This window comes from Phaethon aethereus (assembly GCF_964289735.1).
Source record: "Phaethon aethereus genome assembly, chromosome: 15".
Lineage (NCBI taxonomy): Eukaryota > Metazoa > Chordata > Aves > Phaethontiformes > Phaethontidae > Phaethon > Phaethon aethereus.
In genome coordinates, this window is record NC_138591.1 from 11,011,495 (window position 1) to 11,028,981 (window position 17,487).

General features: G+C 35.2%; 1 protein-coding gene across 1 annotated transcript in view; it reads left to right on the forward strand.

The window, feature by feature from the left end:
- The window catches only part of SNX29 (sorting nexin 29), a gene marked incomplete at both ends in the record, with an annotated part of 138,310 nt that overhangs the window by 44,129 nt on the left and 76,694 nt on the right, over positions 1-17,487 (forward strand). The window contains 2 exons of the mRNA XM_082006780.1: positions 6,304-6,386; positions 10,388-10,494. Coding sequence (XP_081862906.1) covers positions 6,304-6,386; positions 10,388-10,494 — 190 coding nt within the window. The remainder of the gene's footprint in view (positions 1-6,303; positions 6,387-10,387; positions 10,495-17,487) is intronic.

A 17,487-nucleotide genomic window follows, 5' to 3' on the forward strand; every position in this document is an offset into this window, starting at 1 on the left:
TTCTTTGTTCTTTCTGTTAAGGTATAGGAAATTAAGTCCTATAAGGCCTCTTCTCTACAACAAAAATAATAACTTAAAGGTATATTGTTCTTTAACCTTTTAATAAAATTCTTGGAAGTCAGCTTTTATAAAACACTTTCTTACTGGTATTCATTTGTATTAACAGCCAGGAATCTTATTTTGAAGAACATATGATGCGTCTAATTGGATTTGCGTAGTAGACCTTATCTGTGCTTGGTGTATGTATACATGCTTCAGGAAGCATAACTACCTGTCACAGAAACTTTGTGGACATTACTGGAAAATAACTAGCCTCCTTCAACTCCCCTTGTCCTCCCATAATGATAGTTTTTAAAAGGGATGCTATATCGCAAGGAAGGTGGGGGAGATTTCACCTGTGGGGCATTAGTCCTTCTCCAGAAGGACCCGCTCTTCTGGAGGAGAATTCCCAGCAGGGGGCTGATCCACTGCTGTGTTCCATATGAATAGCATCTCTCTTCCACACTGTCCTCCCTTTGATGTGAGAACATGCTACTTGTTATCCTGTTACATTTATCCTCTTGATATGAGAGTCCTTAGGGAACGGTTGCTGCTTTGCCTGGAATTAACTAACTTGTTGGTGAGGATATGCATTTATCAGTAATATTGCATGCTATCTTTTCATTCATTATATACGTAAAAGTCAGGTATGTTTCCCAAAATGTGAACTTGTTTTATGCTGCTAAACAAAATTATTATGCTTACAGTAGTTTTGATGTTCTTTTAGGCAGTGTTTCTTTAAATGCTAATTTTAAAATAATAAAATATGGAGGAGGTGTAATTATTTTTCCTTCAAAATTAGGCAGGGAATTGAAGGTATTTGACGACTTACCTTTATGGTATAATTGATCGTTCCTTGTCATTTCAGAAAGTTTTCAAAAAAAGGTAATAAATAAGCAAGTTTGTTGTTGCTAAGGTGCTCTGTGGCTGTGTACTATTCATTAATATTTAAAGAAAATTTCTTTTCAGTAAAACAATATTTTGTTTCTGTATTACTATGATCAATGTCACTAAATATTGCCATTGAAAAGTAAATCCTTTACTATTAATGTTTTATTTCATAGCTTTGGTGAAAAAGATACCTTACACTAGTAATGCCAGTAAAGTACTGCTGTATAAACAAACCCTGACCATGTGCATACTCTTGAAAATAATTTATTGAATATTTTTTCTTTTCTGACTTTGGTTTCAGTACAGGAGTTTAGTAGGATCCTTGAGATTTTTTCCTATAAATTGTGAATACATACAGTGGTTTCTGGTGAATTTTCAAGTATGTTTGACAATAGAAATACTTACAATTTTGTGGATTATGAGATGGTATCTTCCATTTTAGAAAATTAATAGAATTTACTCATGTATCACCATTTAAGGTTTTGATACTTACATTCCTCTTCTCTTTGCTTACAGTTGTTATAATGTACTGATTCATTACCATAATTGGTATTGTATTTTTCCTCTGGTTTTAAAGCAAAGGCACTGTTAATGGCTGAGAGTGGGTACACATAATTTTGTAATATTCTGATTTATCTTCAGGAAAAGTACTAAAGCAAAAAGCTAACTACAGAATTTAATTGCATCTTAAGTAATTTCACTGGATAAAAGTGCTATAGAATAAAATACACTTTGCTAAAAAAGGTTGATCCTCACTGCATGAGTTTAGAAATAAAGAGTTTATTGGAACCTGGAAATGTCTTTATCTGATTTTCTTTGGAGAACAGTTACAGAACTATGGAGAAACTCTTACAGTTGCTTGAAAAAGCTTCAGATGGAGTAAAATTCATCCTGCTGTTACAGATGTCTGGCATTTATAAGTTGCTGTATTTAAATGTGATTATATTTCATTAGTCATACTTTTGGAGAGATTTTGGAGATAAATCTGCTCTATCAGAAACTAACTTTGTATTTCTCTTAAGGGGGAAAAAAGTGCCAAAACGCATATGGATTTTTCTTTGTCCAAAACATAAAGCTTCAAAAATGTTCTGCTAATCTCCTTAATATGTGTACCCAAATAATAATAAATCATAGAGAGGCCTGGGGAGGAGTTAAATTCTGGTTTCATAGGATGCTTTAAATAAATTTTTTTTATGATTGCATTTCAAACCTTACTATTTTTTTCAATGTAGCTTTTAATGTGCAGTTTTCTGGTTTTGTAATCAACCAACCAAAGGAAAATATGTCTTGTATCATAGTTCTGCATGAGTAATCACCAGTGGTATAAAACTCAATCAACAACACACACTAGACCTGTGCCATTTGAGCAAAAAGGGTAATTTATAGGAATACTGATTGCCATCTTCTATCACTGGCTGATACAGGGTAAAATGACATCACTCTGTCTTTCAGCTACTTATTAACATGAGAGAGTGATAAGGCAGGGAAATTTGTTATAATACAGGTTTTGGAGACAGGTGTGCTTTCAGTGGCATAGTTCTCTCTGTTTTCCCATGTATTCCAGCCTGTCATTTTTTTTTTTTTCCTCCGTCCGCTTCAACTTGTACGTACAGTCAGGTCACTTATTCATCAATGCAGAATGTGGAATTTGGAGCACTTCAAAAGATGCTGAAAGCATTGTGTTTATCACTAGTCTCATAACAGCTTTGCTTCAAGTTAGATGGTAAAGTTTGGAAAAGTTGCAAAAGTAAAGCTGGGACCTTCATATAGAAGTGTTTAACATCCTTAACTATAGGTTGTACTGTTGGGTCAGTTGGACAAGAATTTCTGCAAATCTGACCCTTAACTCTTATACAGTAGTTTCTCCTATAAAATACTGTTGTGAATATCTGATATAATGCCTCTTGAAGTCATTAAAAAGTTTTTAGTGAGTGCTTGCTAATTTTCTTTTTTAAACATGTTCTGCTAGAAAGAGCTATATAAATTCATATATATCAGGATGGGCCTGATATCTTTGGAATCTAGCTAAATCGTAATGATGAATAGTAATAGTCAAAGAATTGGAAGTAATAAGATGATAAAGAGACATATTAGAAAATTATGACTGGGCCATAGTGTCCTGCTTTGAATTTCAGCCTTGTGTCAAATATGTTAAGTGAACTAAAATCTTTCTGAAGTTCATCTGCACTGTAAATTTTAAGTCAATAGGCACAATAGTGAAAAATGGATTTTTTTTTTTTGATGCTGTCTCAGTACAAACAGAAGGCACTGAGTCTATTCTCAAATGTAGAAATGAGATGGTATATGATTATTTCATGAGAATCCTTAAAACTCAATATATTGTAATTGTATACAATTATTTCCATGCAGACATATTTGTACCTCTGGTGAGACATCTTTTTGTATAGCTGTCATATGATTTTTTTTTTTTTTTCAAGAATGAATTATTTAGACTTGTTTTAATATTGTATATGGAATTAAACTGTGTTTCTGTTTTTGGTTGTGGGGTTTTTTTTCCTTAATCTGACTATCAGCGTCTACCTCTGGTGGAAAAATGGACATATTCTTTGTAGTCTAGGAAATGAAAAATACAATAAAATGCATAAAATCATCAAGGACTTGGTTAAAATTTGATAGTTGGGTAATCAATAGTTTCTTCTCAATTATTTAGCAACATCCTACTAAAGGACTGAATAAAATTGGGGTTACATAGTTCAGAAAACTGATTTGAAATACACAGAAATATGGAAGGAGGATCCTGGGAACTACAGGCCTGTCAGCCTGGCCTCCGTACCAGGGAAGATCATGGAGCGGTTCGTCTTGAGAGTGTTCACAGGCCATGTGCAGGACAACCAAGGGATCAGGCCCAGCCAGCATGGGTTCATGAAAGGCAGGTCCTGCTTGACCAACCTGATCTCCTTCCATGACCAGGTGACCCGCCTAGTGAATGGGGGAAAGGCTGTGGACGTTGTCTACCTAGACTTTAGTAAAGCCTTTGACAGCGTCTCCCACAGCATTCTTCTGGAGAAACTGGCAGCTTGTGGCTTGGACAGGTTTACTCTTTGCTGGGTGAGGAACTGGCTGGACTGCTGAGCCCAGAGAGTTGTGGTGAACGGCGTTAAATCCGGTTGGCGGTCTGTCACAAGCGGTGTTCCCCAGGGCTCGGTTCTGGGGCTGGTCTTATTCAAGATCTTTATTGATGATCTGGATGAGGGGTCAAGTGCTCCCTCAGTAAGTTTGCAGATGACACCAAGTTGAGTGGGAGTGTTGATCTGGTGGAGGGTAGGAGGGCTCTGCAGAGGGATCTGGACAGGCTGGATCGATGGGCAGAGGTCAACTGTATGAGGTTTAATAAGGCCAAGTGCAGGGTCCTGCACTTTGGCCACAACAATCCCATGCAACGCTACAGGCTTGGGGAGGAGTGGCTGGAGAGCTGCCTGGCAGAAAAGGACCTGGGGGTGCTGGTTGACAGCCAGCTGAATGTGAGCCAGCAGTGTGCCCAGGTGGCCAAGGCGGCCAACAGCGTCCTGGCCTGTATCAGAAGTAGTGTGGCCAGCGGGAGTAGGGAAGTGATCGTGCCCCTGTACTCGGCACTGGGGAGGCAGCAGCTTGAATCCTGTGTTCAGTTTTGGGCCCCTCACTACAAGAAGGATGCTGAGGTGCTGGAGCGTGTCCAAAGAAGGGCAACGAAGCTGGTGAGGGGTCTGGAGCACAAATCTTATGAGGAGCGGCTGAGGGAACTGGGGTTGTTCAGTCTGGAGAAGAGGAGGCTGAGGGGAGACCTTATCGCTCTCTACAGCTACCTGAAAGGGGTTGTGGCGACGAGGGTGTTGGTCTCTTCTCCCAAGTAACCAGCGATAGGACGAGAGGAAACGGCCTCAAGTTGCGCCACGGGAGGTTTAGATTGGATATTAGGAAAAATTTCTTCACCGAGAGGGTGGTCAAGGATTGGAACAGGCTGCCCAGGGTGGTGGTGGAGTCACCATCTCTGGAAGCGTTGAAAAAACGTGTGGATGTGGCACTTCAGGACATGGTTTAGGGGACACCATGGTGGCGCTGGATTAATGGTTGGACTTGATGATCTTGGAGGTCCTTTCCAACCTTAGTGATTCTGTGAATATAGTACCAGTCTAGGGTTTTTATATGTAAATGTGGCATTGCTCACAACAGCAGTTTATTTTTCTCTGTGTGTATATATATTATATATATTTTGTGTGTGTGTATATGCATGTGTGTGTATATATATTTATGTATATAGTATGATAAGGACCATCAAACATATTTGCATGTGTTTCTGAATACTTCTTAGATAAGTTCCCATAAATAAAATGCCTACCTTTATATGTATAATCTGTTTACAGCTTTCTGTAATCTGTAATATATCTAGGGTTTCATCATTCCTAGAGCTTGTACCACTCCTCTGGCATGATTTTGACCTGACCATGTTTTCGCTAACCAGTTGTGAGTTTCTTGTGTGTGTTATATGCTGCACCTGTGATGCCTATGTATTTCTACCCTGATATTTTCTTAAAGAGTAAAAGTTATCTGAATTCACTGTCTTGCAACACATTTTAGTTATGTTTCTTCTGTATAAACACTTCTGTTGTACTTGGTTAGCTGAAGGGGCTTAGACAGATAATTGAATTTTCAGACATGTCATTTGTCAGCTTTGTTTAAAATTCAACAGGTTAGAATCCTTTTTATTTTCCCCAAATATAAACTAAGGTGCTTAATGTTAGGTAGAGCTATGATAGTACCTGGTTTGAATACTTGTACTTTCCAAAGAAAAATGAGATGGGCACAGGCACTGAAATATAACAAAGTGATTAACTTAATTTCTTCTCTTATGGATTTCATTTAGTAATGGTATCTGGAAAAATTTTTTCTTGAATATTGTTGCTGTAGTGCTGGCATTTTCTTACAATGATAAAGTCTGTTTCTAAAGCTGAATTCTTATTTGCTTGACATTAAATACTTGGACAACTAGTAAAATGATTATCTAATTTTATACTGGCCATTCTGAATTTCCTTGTCTAGTATCCCATCCTTATTTTTTTTTAGTTGACTGTTGATTTAGATTTTTCTGCCATCAATGTAGTGTATTCTAGAAAATCTATAAACAATTAAAGAAAAGGTTTTGATTATGAAATAATATCTTTCACTGATGTGTTTATGTAGCCCTGGAAAACTAGTTTTCCTGGTACTTTGCTGCTGATACATTATTTAAAGTGTAAGTAATTTTTTTTTCATCTTGATGACACAACTTAGATAAAACTTATTATTACAGGTAGTATGTTTGTTTCCATTGAAATGGGCTGTCCTCTATTTTGAGGAAACAGTAACATTTATTTATTGTGCTCTTTTTATCAACAGAGAAAATGAGGTGCTAAAAGTTCAACTTAAGAAGTATGTAGGTGCGGTCCAGATGCTCAGAAGAGAAGGTCAAACAGTGGAAGGTAAGGATAAAATGAAGAGAAAATTGTATGCTACCATTGAGACAGGAGGCATAGGCATAGTGACCAAATGATGGAAGTGACTCCTGGACTTGCATAAAAACTGACAATGAAAGAATAACCAGTGAACAGCCATGTCTCTGGCTTACAAGAATCTGCTTTTTTTTTTTTTTTCTTGATTGATCCTGGAATGGATCTCTGTAGGTAACCAGCCACCCAGTCCTGTGCAAGCCCTAATCCATAACCAAACCTTCAGCCACAGAAAACAGTCCTACAGTGGCTGGGGACATGGTTCATGCTTCTGCATGTTACCAAGTATAACATCAGCGCTCCCCCCATTGGAAAATACCAGCATCTGAAAAGATGACAGTTCTGTTTCTATGAGAAACAGACTATGCATCTCTGACTGGGCTATTTGCTGTTGTGCAAACAGTTTTGTGATGCAGATTGATATCAAACAAACAATGTTATATGATGGCATGCTGTCAAATTAGTGCTGAGTAGAAACAATCAAGAAGTCTTTGGTTGCCTTGCTGAATCTTCACCAAAAGAGATGAAATCATTTACATGAAAGTAGGGTTGGCAAGAAATGAGCCATATTCATCTCTTCCAAGCGTGGTAGAGTAATATCTCCCAATAGTGAAAATAACATATTTAATATCTTTTCCTTTTGACAAAAATACCAATCTAGATTTTTGTACTTATTTTTACAGAGTCTTAGTTTTTTCAATAAAAAACTTTCCATAAAAAGCTACCAGATGAAAATTTAATTTAAAAATTAATCTATGAATTAATGTGATATTGGAACATAAGAATAATTATTTTGAGGAGAGAAAAGGTAGTACCTCTAGATTATACTGTTAGTGTTGTTTGGACATCAGTATTTGCAGACTGTTTGAAATAGACTCTCTATTAAGACCGGACATTTCACTTTCTTTGCTAAGTTGCTCTGACTCTAATGAGCAGATTTTATATCTGAAAGATAACGCGTTATCGGCAGTGTTACCAGTGGTGATAGAAGTGTCCATGACAGGACGAATTAGAGGCTTGATTCTGAATCATCTTCTGGTGGGACCTGTATTTCCATTGACTACAAGTGTTTTGAGAGACAAGGTGGCTTTTCAGAAATTGGCACCATCTTGTCTTTTTTTTTAATTGTCAATATTGTGGTCATATAAGTGGCTGTATGAACGAATACCACTTCAGTTCTGCTCTTAAGGGCTAGTCACTATACTTATCTGTAGTTTAAAAGCTTCATTCAGCCTTAAAAGGATTTTTGTTAGTTAGAACACTTTTTTTTCCTTCCGACTTTGCTGGACGGTAGTGATTTGTATTAAGAATTATTCACAAAAACCATTGCTTAAGCTTCTTATAATAGCAGAAATTATCCTTCATTAGATAGTGACAGTTTCCATGATGAGTGTAATTATAGGAAAAGAAAAAAAAAATATTCCTAGGCTATATTCTGCCATGTTAAAACTATGCAAATCAGTGAGTGATAAGAATAGAAACTGAGTAGGATGGTCAGATTTTATAGATGAAAAAGGGGGCTAGAACAGTACCAACATTTCTAAAAATGAATACAGGTATGCTTTATGCTTAAAGGATATTTAATCATTCCACAGTAATTTTCTGTAATATTTATCATTTTCTTAGCTGCCTTTGGAGATTTATGTGAAATTTTTACTAGTACTGGGGCCTCTGACTCAAAAAAGTACATGTAAAGCATGTAAATAATTCCTGAGAACTACTATTAGATACAATTCAAAAAAGGAGAATGAAACATAAAAACGTTGTTTCTTTTACCAGACTTACAGAAACTATTGCACCCATGGTTTATATACAGTTTCTCATTGTAGATATTCATATTTTTCAGATGTGAGCCTTCATAATTAAGAATATTTGAATTATTAGAAAGAGCTACTTGTACTTTTTCAGTACATATATAATTTTGTAACTTAAGGCAAATTCAAATTGTGGTATAACTTGAAGTGACTGTAACAACTTGTCTTCAGTCATTTTGTTCTTAATTACATGCTTAAAAGGATTATAGAGTATATTTACAAGACCCGTTTTACTACTTTTTTTCTGAGATTGTGACAATTTTGTGAAGAAAATAGAATGAAGAAACTACTGTTTTCTCAGCTTTTGTCATTTTAAGTTAAAATTCTTGTTAGTTTCTTATATATTAATTTACAAACTCAAAGGTTAAATTTCTTGACTTCTAACTGGCCTTAAATGTAGAGAGGGACGTAGAATTCTGATCCATTTAAACTTGGAAAACTCCTAGCTGTCCTCTTTTGCTGTAATGTTAGGAAATTGTCTTCATCAGGGAGGCATAAACTGTTGCACAGAACTAATTTCACTGCTGCCCTATGTTATCATAATGAGTAATTTCAACCATGATTAATCTTCCAAATGTTACCAAAACAAAAGGCTAAAACTAAATGTATTGTAGATTTTAGAACACTGTGTGTTCAGACTTTCTGCGAAACTATTTTGAAAGAGTCAAAATAAATTGAGCTTCTGCTGTTATTTTTATGACTATAAATAAAGAAGAATCTACATGTTTGCTACTGTAATTAGATCAGATGCTATTGAGTATGGTTTTTAAATAGTTTCCTAAAATAATAAAGGAAACTCAGCATAATACTTTGCTTTGCAGTGACTTAAAAAAACAAAAAAACCACTCAGCAAATGTGATTATAAATAAATTGCCCAAGAGTCAGAACTGTGTTAAGTTCAGAATATCATACCAGCTTTCAAAATGAGTGATCACTTCTGTAGATAGAGCAGTTTGATAATGGTATTTAAATATTTAATAAATGAGCATCCTCATTTCTCAGCCATCAGCAGGAGTTGTCTGTGTACCACTTTTCAAACCTGCTTAGGTACAATAATATTATGTATATGAAAATGCTGATCTTAGAAATTTCTGGCTGAAGAACTTCAAAATTTACAAGAAATAGCTCTTAAAATAGCTTTCAAAATTCACTGAAAATAATAATAAAGTTCTGAATTTATATATTCTTCCTCAAAGCAAAAATCAGTTCCCAGATTCAAGAGTATTTAGTCAGATGAATTATGGTGTCTTCTATCTACTATATAGTGGTTGTATATATAATTTGAAGAATAGTGAAAGCATTTGTTAAACTTCTCTTTTTTTAGGGCTTGTTTACTTTATATGTGCTAACTTGTTTTTTTAGAAATTCATGATCTGTGAGGAAAAGTGGAATTGGACTTTGTGCAACTTGGAGAAGAGGGGATTTACTTAGAATAGGCCTTAAAGTAATCATCAAATACATAAATGATAGCTAGGAACAGGAATAGAATAAACTTTATTTTTCATTCACTGCAGATAAGAAAAGAAGTAATGGGCTTAAAAGGCAGGAGAAGGAAGCTTGATTAGCTATCAAGAAAACCTTTCTTGAGAAGAATACTTAAATTTAGATTGTGCAGGGAAGCATGAAACCTCCATTATTGGAGGTTTCTAGGTATAAATTAGACAATTAACTGTCAGGAATGAAGTAACTGCAGCTGATTCTGCTTTATGCAGAAACATGAAATACTAGATGAAGTATGGAATGTCCATTCTCAGCCATATTTTCTGTATTTTTAATGATATGTAAGTAGCCTGTGTAAATAATATGAAATTATATTTTGGAAGAGAAGTAGAAAAAACACTTAAAGGAGAAGCATAGGCTAAGCTTTGAAAGGCTTTGGGTAGGAATTGCAGTTACTACCTACATGTTAGATAGCTGTAGTCACAGAACAGCCAAATGCTTTTAGTTTGCATTTGTTTCTGCTGAGAGTACCTCTCTACATATTGCTCACAAGAAAGCTCCCTGCAGCACTTGTATTTCAGTACTTGTAATACTGTTTAATATTGCATCCTGTTTTGATACTTCCAGTAAATGTTTCTATTAGAGCTATTACTTCTGAACGGGTTGTCTTAGATGTTTATGTAATTTAACATTTTAATTTGAGGTATGCCTTTGTTTTAGTTCTGCCAAACATTTGGAGCACTGATGGTGAATTTACTATGCCAGAGCAAAAGCAAGTAGAAAACAATGAGGAACTGGCCAGCTCTTATGAAAGAAAATTGATTGAGGTAAAGTTTATACTGCAGAAATTTCATGGAATCATAATTGTAACATACGGTTTGAAGCTGTAAATAGTTTCTTTGCTTATTAGTTATTCTTTCCCTGGTAGTGCAAAAGAAAAGTCTGATTTTTTGCTTTAAGAAGAAAAAAATGAAAGATTTAATTTTTAGGCTTCTGTGGTTAAAATACAAATTTGTTCATTCAACTTCAAAGCATATTTAAAGCAATTCAGATAATTAAAAATACTTTTCTTAACAAGGGTACACATTTATACTCTGATATCAAAATGAAGGTTTTACTATAAATAAACAAGCTCCTTAAGGTTATAACTGATGGTGGTGAAGTTGAAAGCATCACAGACAATAGGTTTCAGGTATTGTATCAGTTACAGCACATAATTACAGGCATTGCTGTTTTGTCAGTTGAGCTTCAAAATGAGGACATACTGAAATCTAGCTTTTTCTGTGCTTTCATACCATTTTGTGGTTGACAAACTGTGTTTCATTTTTGTATTGATTTACCATGTAGCTTATTGAATACTGCAGTACAGAAATGGATGATGGAAGTTCTGTTGATATGACCATGTTAGAAAAAGTTCTTAATGCAAGATTCACTTTTAAGACTAATGTAAAATTCATTAAAGAAAAAAAAAAAGAAAGATTAGGTTTTCATCCTAAATTGAAATACAGATGATTTTCCAGACAAAAGTAATGAAATTTAATATCTAATACCCATATCTCCTATTAAAAATTAAATGAACAATTTTATAAAAAGTAAAACAATTCTCTATGTCTTTCTCTTGCCCAAAATACTCTAAAATTGGATAGTCATATTAACTGATTGACATGAAGATGACTAAAAATGCAGGTCATGCATCAAAGAGATTAATACAGTTCTTCTAAAACATTCATACTTGGTTATCCTTGTCTCATAGGACCATGTGAAAGTACTTCTCTCCCTAACGCATACCTTTGATTGGGTTCTTCTGACTCCTTTCCTCTGTTCTGTTCTATCAAAAGAATATCTTAATTAAGAACACAAGTAAAATCTCTTTCAGCTTTAACAGCATCCTCCTTAGTCCTAAGTTTGTTCTGCATGTTCAGGGATTTGTTGCTAACAATTCTGAGTTTGTGGAAGACAGTGTTAGCAGTAGCACTGATGACACAGCAGTGGATGTAACCACTGGAAAACCTTGTTGCAAATCACAACTCTTCCGAAAGAGGAAGTCTGCATCTGAGTCTCACTTACTAGTCTGTAAAGTATCTTCACATACTTGAAATAGGATGTGACCCCTGTAACAATCCAGATGTATTTACCAAAAGTCATTACTCCTTTTTCTCTCCACAAATGAAACCTGTGAACTCTTATTTTCAAAGGTTAGCCTGTGTTGTGTTCCAAATTAAGGACTAGGGTAGAAATCACTCTTGAATGCTGTTCTGTCGGTTCCATTCAGCTAGACTTTGGTCTCAGAAATGTTCAGACTTAAGCAGTTTTAGTAACTGTTATTTTGTGCCCAGTAGACTATTTTTGCTGAAGACAAAGATTCGCCTGAATTTCTTGGTCACTGAAATCACTGGGGATATTGAAGTCTCCCCACAGAGAAATGGCTAGCTGTCAAGAGAATAAAAGGAATGGTTTTGCTGAGTAATTAAAGGGGTTTTTTTTTGTTTGTTTTTCCATTGGAAATTATTTTGTTCATAATAGTATATTGAAGAAATTTTCAGTGTCTTACCAGATTTGTAAAAAAAATTGTATTTATCAAAGTTAATCAGCTGATTTAACCAAGTGGATAAAGAGAAGTTGCAACTAAAAATTCTGAAGGAGTAAAGAAACTTTTTACTGAACGTTACACTTAAAACAGTGTTAAAAATTTTTTTGTAAAAATTCTGCACAATTTTTTTAATGGTGTATTTCCTCAGAAAAAGTAGTGAAACATCTATCTAGTCACCACAATTTCTTCTAAACCCCCAATTTGAAGCTTGTTGGGATATTGATAGGTCTTTGGATACCTCTAGCAATTCTGGTATGTTTTAGTGTCATATGCTTTGGGTCTAGAATACTAATTTATTTTAGAAGAGAAATTAGGTGGATTATACAATTCTCAAGTAATAGATAATAAAGCGTGTTTAAAATCATCGTAAGATAAGTTTTGGGCCATTCCTATGCATTGTTAGCATAAGTTTGCTGTACATAAGGTAAAAATATGTTTCATTTGCTTTGTCCTTCCTATGTAAGGTTTATGAGAGTAACATCAGCACAAGTTTTCCTGTACTACACACCCAGGGAGGGACAAACTCTTCATAGTTTGCATTGCAACTAAGCTCAAAATCAACAATTACTAAAGACTTCCTGACATGTCAGACCTGATATTGCTAAGGATTTAAAATGAAGCAAAACTAACAAAAAACCTAAAACAGTTGGGGTGTTTGTACATCTTTAAAAGACCTGTGATCAGATTGTTGTCTGTAAGGCATTGTTTCCAATGGGTTTATTCTTTCTCTTTGCAGCTATAGACCAGTAGTGAACTAGTAAACATATCTAATCAGAGAGAACATGACTTCAACTTTCTTTGCAGTTTCAGCCCTTGATAATTTTGTACTCTATTTCAAGACTTAATTTTAGTGGTGGACTTTAACCTGCGTTTCATCAAAGTTAAATTGTAGGTTATGGTCATGATGTACTAAATTGTATTATGAGAGAGCTCTGTTGAAGACTCAGTAAATGACATTGAATTTTCATTTTCCTGGCATAGGCTATTCCTGTCAGACTAGGGAATAAGGAGACTAGCTCCTCTGCTGGAATAACAGGCTTCTGATGTACTGAAACTTCTATCACAATATATTAAACTCTTATTGTTCTGCAGAAACTCTCATTATACAGCAATATTGGAGGCAAACCAAACAGTTAAAAAAAAGAATCCTTCCCAGCTCTCTAAGGCTTGCCTTGTGGAAGGCTGTACAAGAAAAATTTCTAGGAGTCAGAATTTTTCTACATAAATTAACTAGGAATTGCTATGTTTTTAAAGTTCCATGGAAACCTGCAGTTTGCCTTTTAATGAACTTGAAAATACACTTGTACCTTTTCCTAAAGCTCACAGACTTAAATTTTTATGTGGTAGGTGTACTATTGTATTCTTATGCCTGACAAATTGATCTCTCAGCATTTGGTATGGGAGGCTGGGAAACTGTTTTTCTGACATGTAAGGTGCATATACCGATCACAAGAACTCAAGATGTGAATCACTTTGTTCAAATAAGTACACTCAGTAGATTAGAGTTGAGAGTTTATTGCTGAATATTAGATATTCATGAGATCTGACATGTCAAAAAGGTTAAGTTTAATGTTTTTTTAAATTCCTGACAAATTATGCAGCTCTTCTGAAAAGTTGAATTGTTTCAAACATTTGAAACAATATCTACAAAAGGTAATTTTGGATATTAAGCCAAGCTTTCACCATTCTTGAGAGTTTAACTTTGTGAATTTTCATGCCTTCTGTTCTTTCTTGTTGAACAAGTAATTTGTTGGCCAGTTGCATCCTGAGGCTTCAAAAACATGCTACTGATTATTTTTACTCAAACTGACTTCTAGATTTTTAACTTTAATCTCCCCAATTTCATGTCAGAGTGCTCAAATGACTTTAAGCTGTACTGAGGGTTTTTTTTTTTTAGCCAGCAATTACACAAAAAGAAAAAATTATGACATGTATCACTGTAGTTGGGTAGGTGGCTTTTTAAAACACTTTTAAACATTTGACCTTTTGATGAATTTTTTTTTTTTTTAGTGGAGTAAGGAAATAGCATAGTATCATGTGAAAAGCAGCTATATGACTTTCTTTAAGGTTCTTTTTGCTGCTGTCATTGTTAGTAAATGGAAGTTCAAAAGATAGCCTTTCAGTCTTAAAAAATCTGGAGATATATTGTAAGTTAGTTGTGCTCAGATTTATTTTTTCTAATAATTTTTTCAGTAATATGCTATCAGATAAAGTTTCTAAATCTTGGAAGATTTTCGAATGTGAGAATATCCCTTTGTTCATGATATAATACATGAGTTTTGAGGTTTTTTTGTTACAAAGTCCCTTCTCACGTAGAAGTCTATGTGGTCAGGGACGGTACCTTAAATTGCTAAAAGCTTTGCCAAAACGTCTCAGCATCTTTGTAGAACTGTCTCTCAGTTTAGCATAACAGATAACAATATATTGTAATGAATTTCTTTACTACACCCTGAGTTGCGATCCTGAAGTGGGGAATTTTGATGATATAGCAATTTTGGTAATGTCTGCATAAAGTGCTTCTTATTCTTTAACATAAAATGATTATGTGGAAAGGCTGTGACAGCCACAGAGCAACTTAGTTACCTGCTTAAAAAACCCAAACTCTTGAGTACAAAGAATTGTTTGACTGCTTGTCAATTTTCTTCTTCTTACACTTTTCTTCTAAAAATCATTTTGATTTGTTCTTTTATTACTTTTTGATCCCTAAGTGATTCTACAAACTACTGGTAAACCTAGAACCTTTCACTGTATTAACAGTATGTGCTATTACTTGTTAAGTAACAATTGTCTTAATTCTAAGACAAGAATAAAAAGAAACCTTTATTTAAGAAATAAACTCTGAAATATTAAATAACTTAGTTGAAAACTTCTCTGAGCACCATTTCATTGAACTACATGAGCCATCTTATTGGAAGTCAAGGATTTTTTGTGTTTTTGACAGTATTCTGTGAAGACATGCATTTTTTTTCTCCTAGATATTAAAATGGCTACCAATACAATTATTAAGTAATAGCACTTGTTTTCTTATATTTAACGTTTTCTCATAGGACAGAATTGAAAAATGTCCTTTTGTGAAACAAAAAATCTTTGGCTCTTGTTAGTGTTGAATAAACAGTGCAAGTTTGATCTGTTCTGTTTGTATCTCTTCTGTCAGTCATATTATTTACATATAGCTACTTTATTAGCATACTTGCATTCCGCATGAGATTTCATTCAACGGGCAAATGAGATCAGTGCATCAGTAGACAGTGATACTTTGGGAAATTGTTTTATTTTTTTATTTAAAGGTCTTAGCGTGGCATGCAGCCTTGCTATTAAATGTTAGTTGTGTTTGAAGTCAGTATAGAAAACATGTCTTAAACTAGTAAATTGGTTATCACTTTTCTGTGAAATCACAAGCCCTTCTGTAGATCTTCCTCCATTAAACTATTACTGAAATACAGTGACATGTAATTTCATCTGGTCAGTGCACTTTGGCACAAGGGTAGACTTTTTGCAGTTCTTAAAATAATTTGTCTTATTTAATAAGAATTGTGAAATATGCTTTCATATATATGTGTATATTTATTTTCTCAGTATGAATTTATGTCCAGATGAAAAAAAAAATTGCATAAGCTGTTCACTCCTAAGGGTGTACAATGCACAGTTTATGTTAGTATGTGCAATAGTACTAGAAGTGAACTAGCAAGAATTGTTTTTTGTGCAACTCTTGCAATACAACGTTTAGTTCTCTGAATGATGTGTATAGGGTCTCTCTCATTGACAGACTAGTCCTGGCTGAGTAAGATGAACAGTCTTTTCTGAGGCAAGAATGACGTGCCCATGAATCAGCATGCACTTAATCAGTGATACATTTGTTAATGTGTGAACTGGTCAGTGGGTTTTGGTGGTGGGTTTTTTTTTTTATTTTCCTTACAAACAAACTTATTTCTGAGTCACTGCTGTTTATATTCAGTTAATGGTAAATAAATGTGGTAAGTGTTAAGCTGTCTCTTATGCAAGTTCTACAAGGAAAAACCAATGTGGCATTTACATGTGAACCATGGCTATTTCTTATCTTACCCACTGTATTTTAACTGTTAGAGGTAGCTGTTATTAAGGCAAGATTTCAGGAAGAGGTAGTATCTTTTATTATATCAAATCATGTGCTTGTGGAAAGTATGGACAAAGTTCTTCAGGTTAAACAAATGCTTTGGTTTATGTTGCATCTTCGGTGACAATATCAATTTAAGCAGCCGATGTGTTGCTTGAATCCTGCTTCTGTATCACAGGGCACCTGCCCACAGTTATAATGGAACAGTAGTTTCTATGTCCATGGTGCAAACTGGTTTGAGAACCTGGTTTGGCTTAAAAAGTATTTTTGAGATATTTTCATTCAGGTCAATTTTCTCATCTGACAGTCCTACACATAGTGTAGCTGGAAATGAATGAACATGAAGAGCAGCAGTATTTTGTGATCACTGCTGAAGATTTCCTTATTCTAAAACCCTGGACACAGCAAACACCAGCGTGCATCTAAAGGATGGCAATAGCTGCTGAGTATGTTACCTATGTTAATCTATCATCATTTTAAGGAAAAAAGGAGGGTTAGCTTAGGAACAGAGAGTTACTAGCAAAGGCTTAAGTGACAGCAAATTAATATCTTTGGGATAGTGAAACCACAGATTGATGTGACTTTAAGCAGCCCTCTCCTAGGAGGGGCTACTGGGGCCCAAAAGGTGTGGCTGATGGTGTGGGAAGTCATTTTATAGTTGTGGTCCAAATGTGGCATATGGGAGATAACTGTGAGAAAACTCTACTCCGCTCTGGTAAGACCCCCACCTGGACTAGTGTGTCCAGCTCTGGAGCCCTTGGCACAGGAAGGACATGGACCTGTTGGAGAGGGTCCAGAGGAGGGCCATCAAAATGGTCAGAGGGCTGGAACACCTCTGCTGTGAAGAAAGGCTGAGAGAGTTGGGGTTGTTCAACCTGGAGAAGAGAAGGTTCTGGAGAGACCTTACTGCAGCCTTCCAGTACTTAAAGGGGGCTCATAAGAAAGATGGGGACAAGCTTTTTAGCAGGACCTGTAGCCATAGGACAAGGGGTAACAGTTTTAAACTAAAAGAGGGTAGATTTTGACTAGATACAAGGCAGAGATTTTCACATTGAGGGTGGTGAAACACAGGCACAGGTTGCCTAGAGAGGTGGTAGATGCCCCATCCCTGGAAACATTCCAGGTCAGGTTGCACAG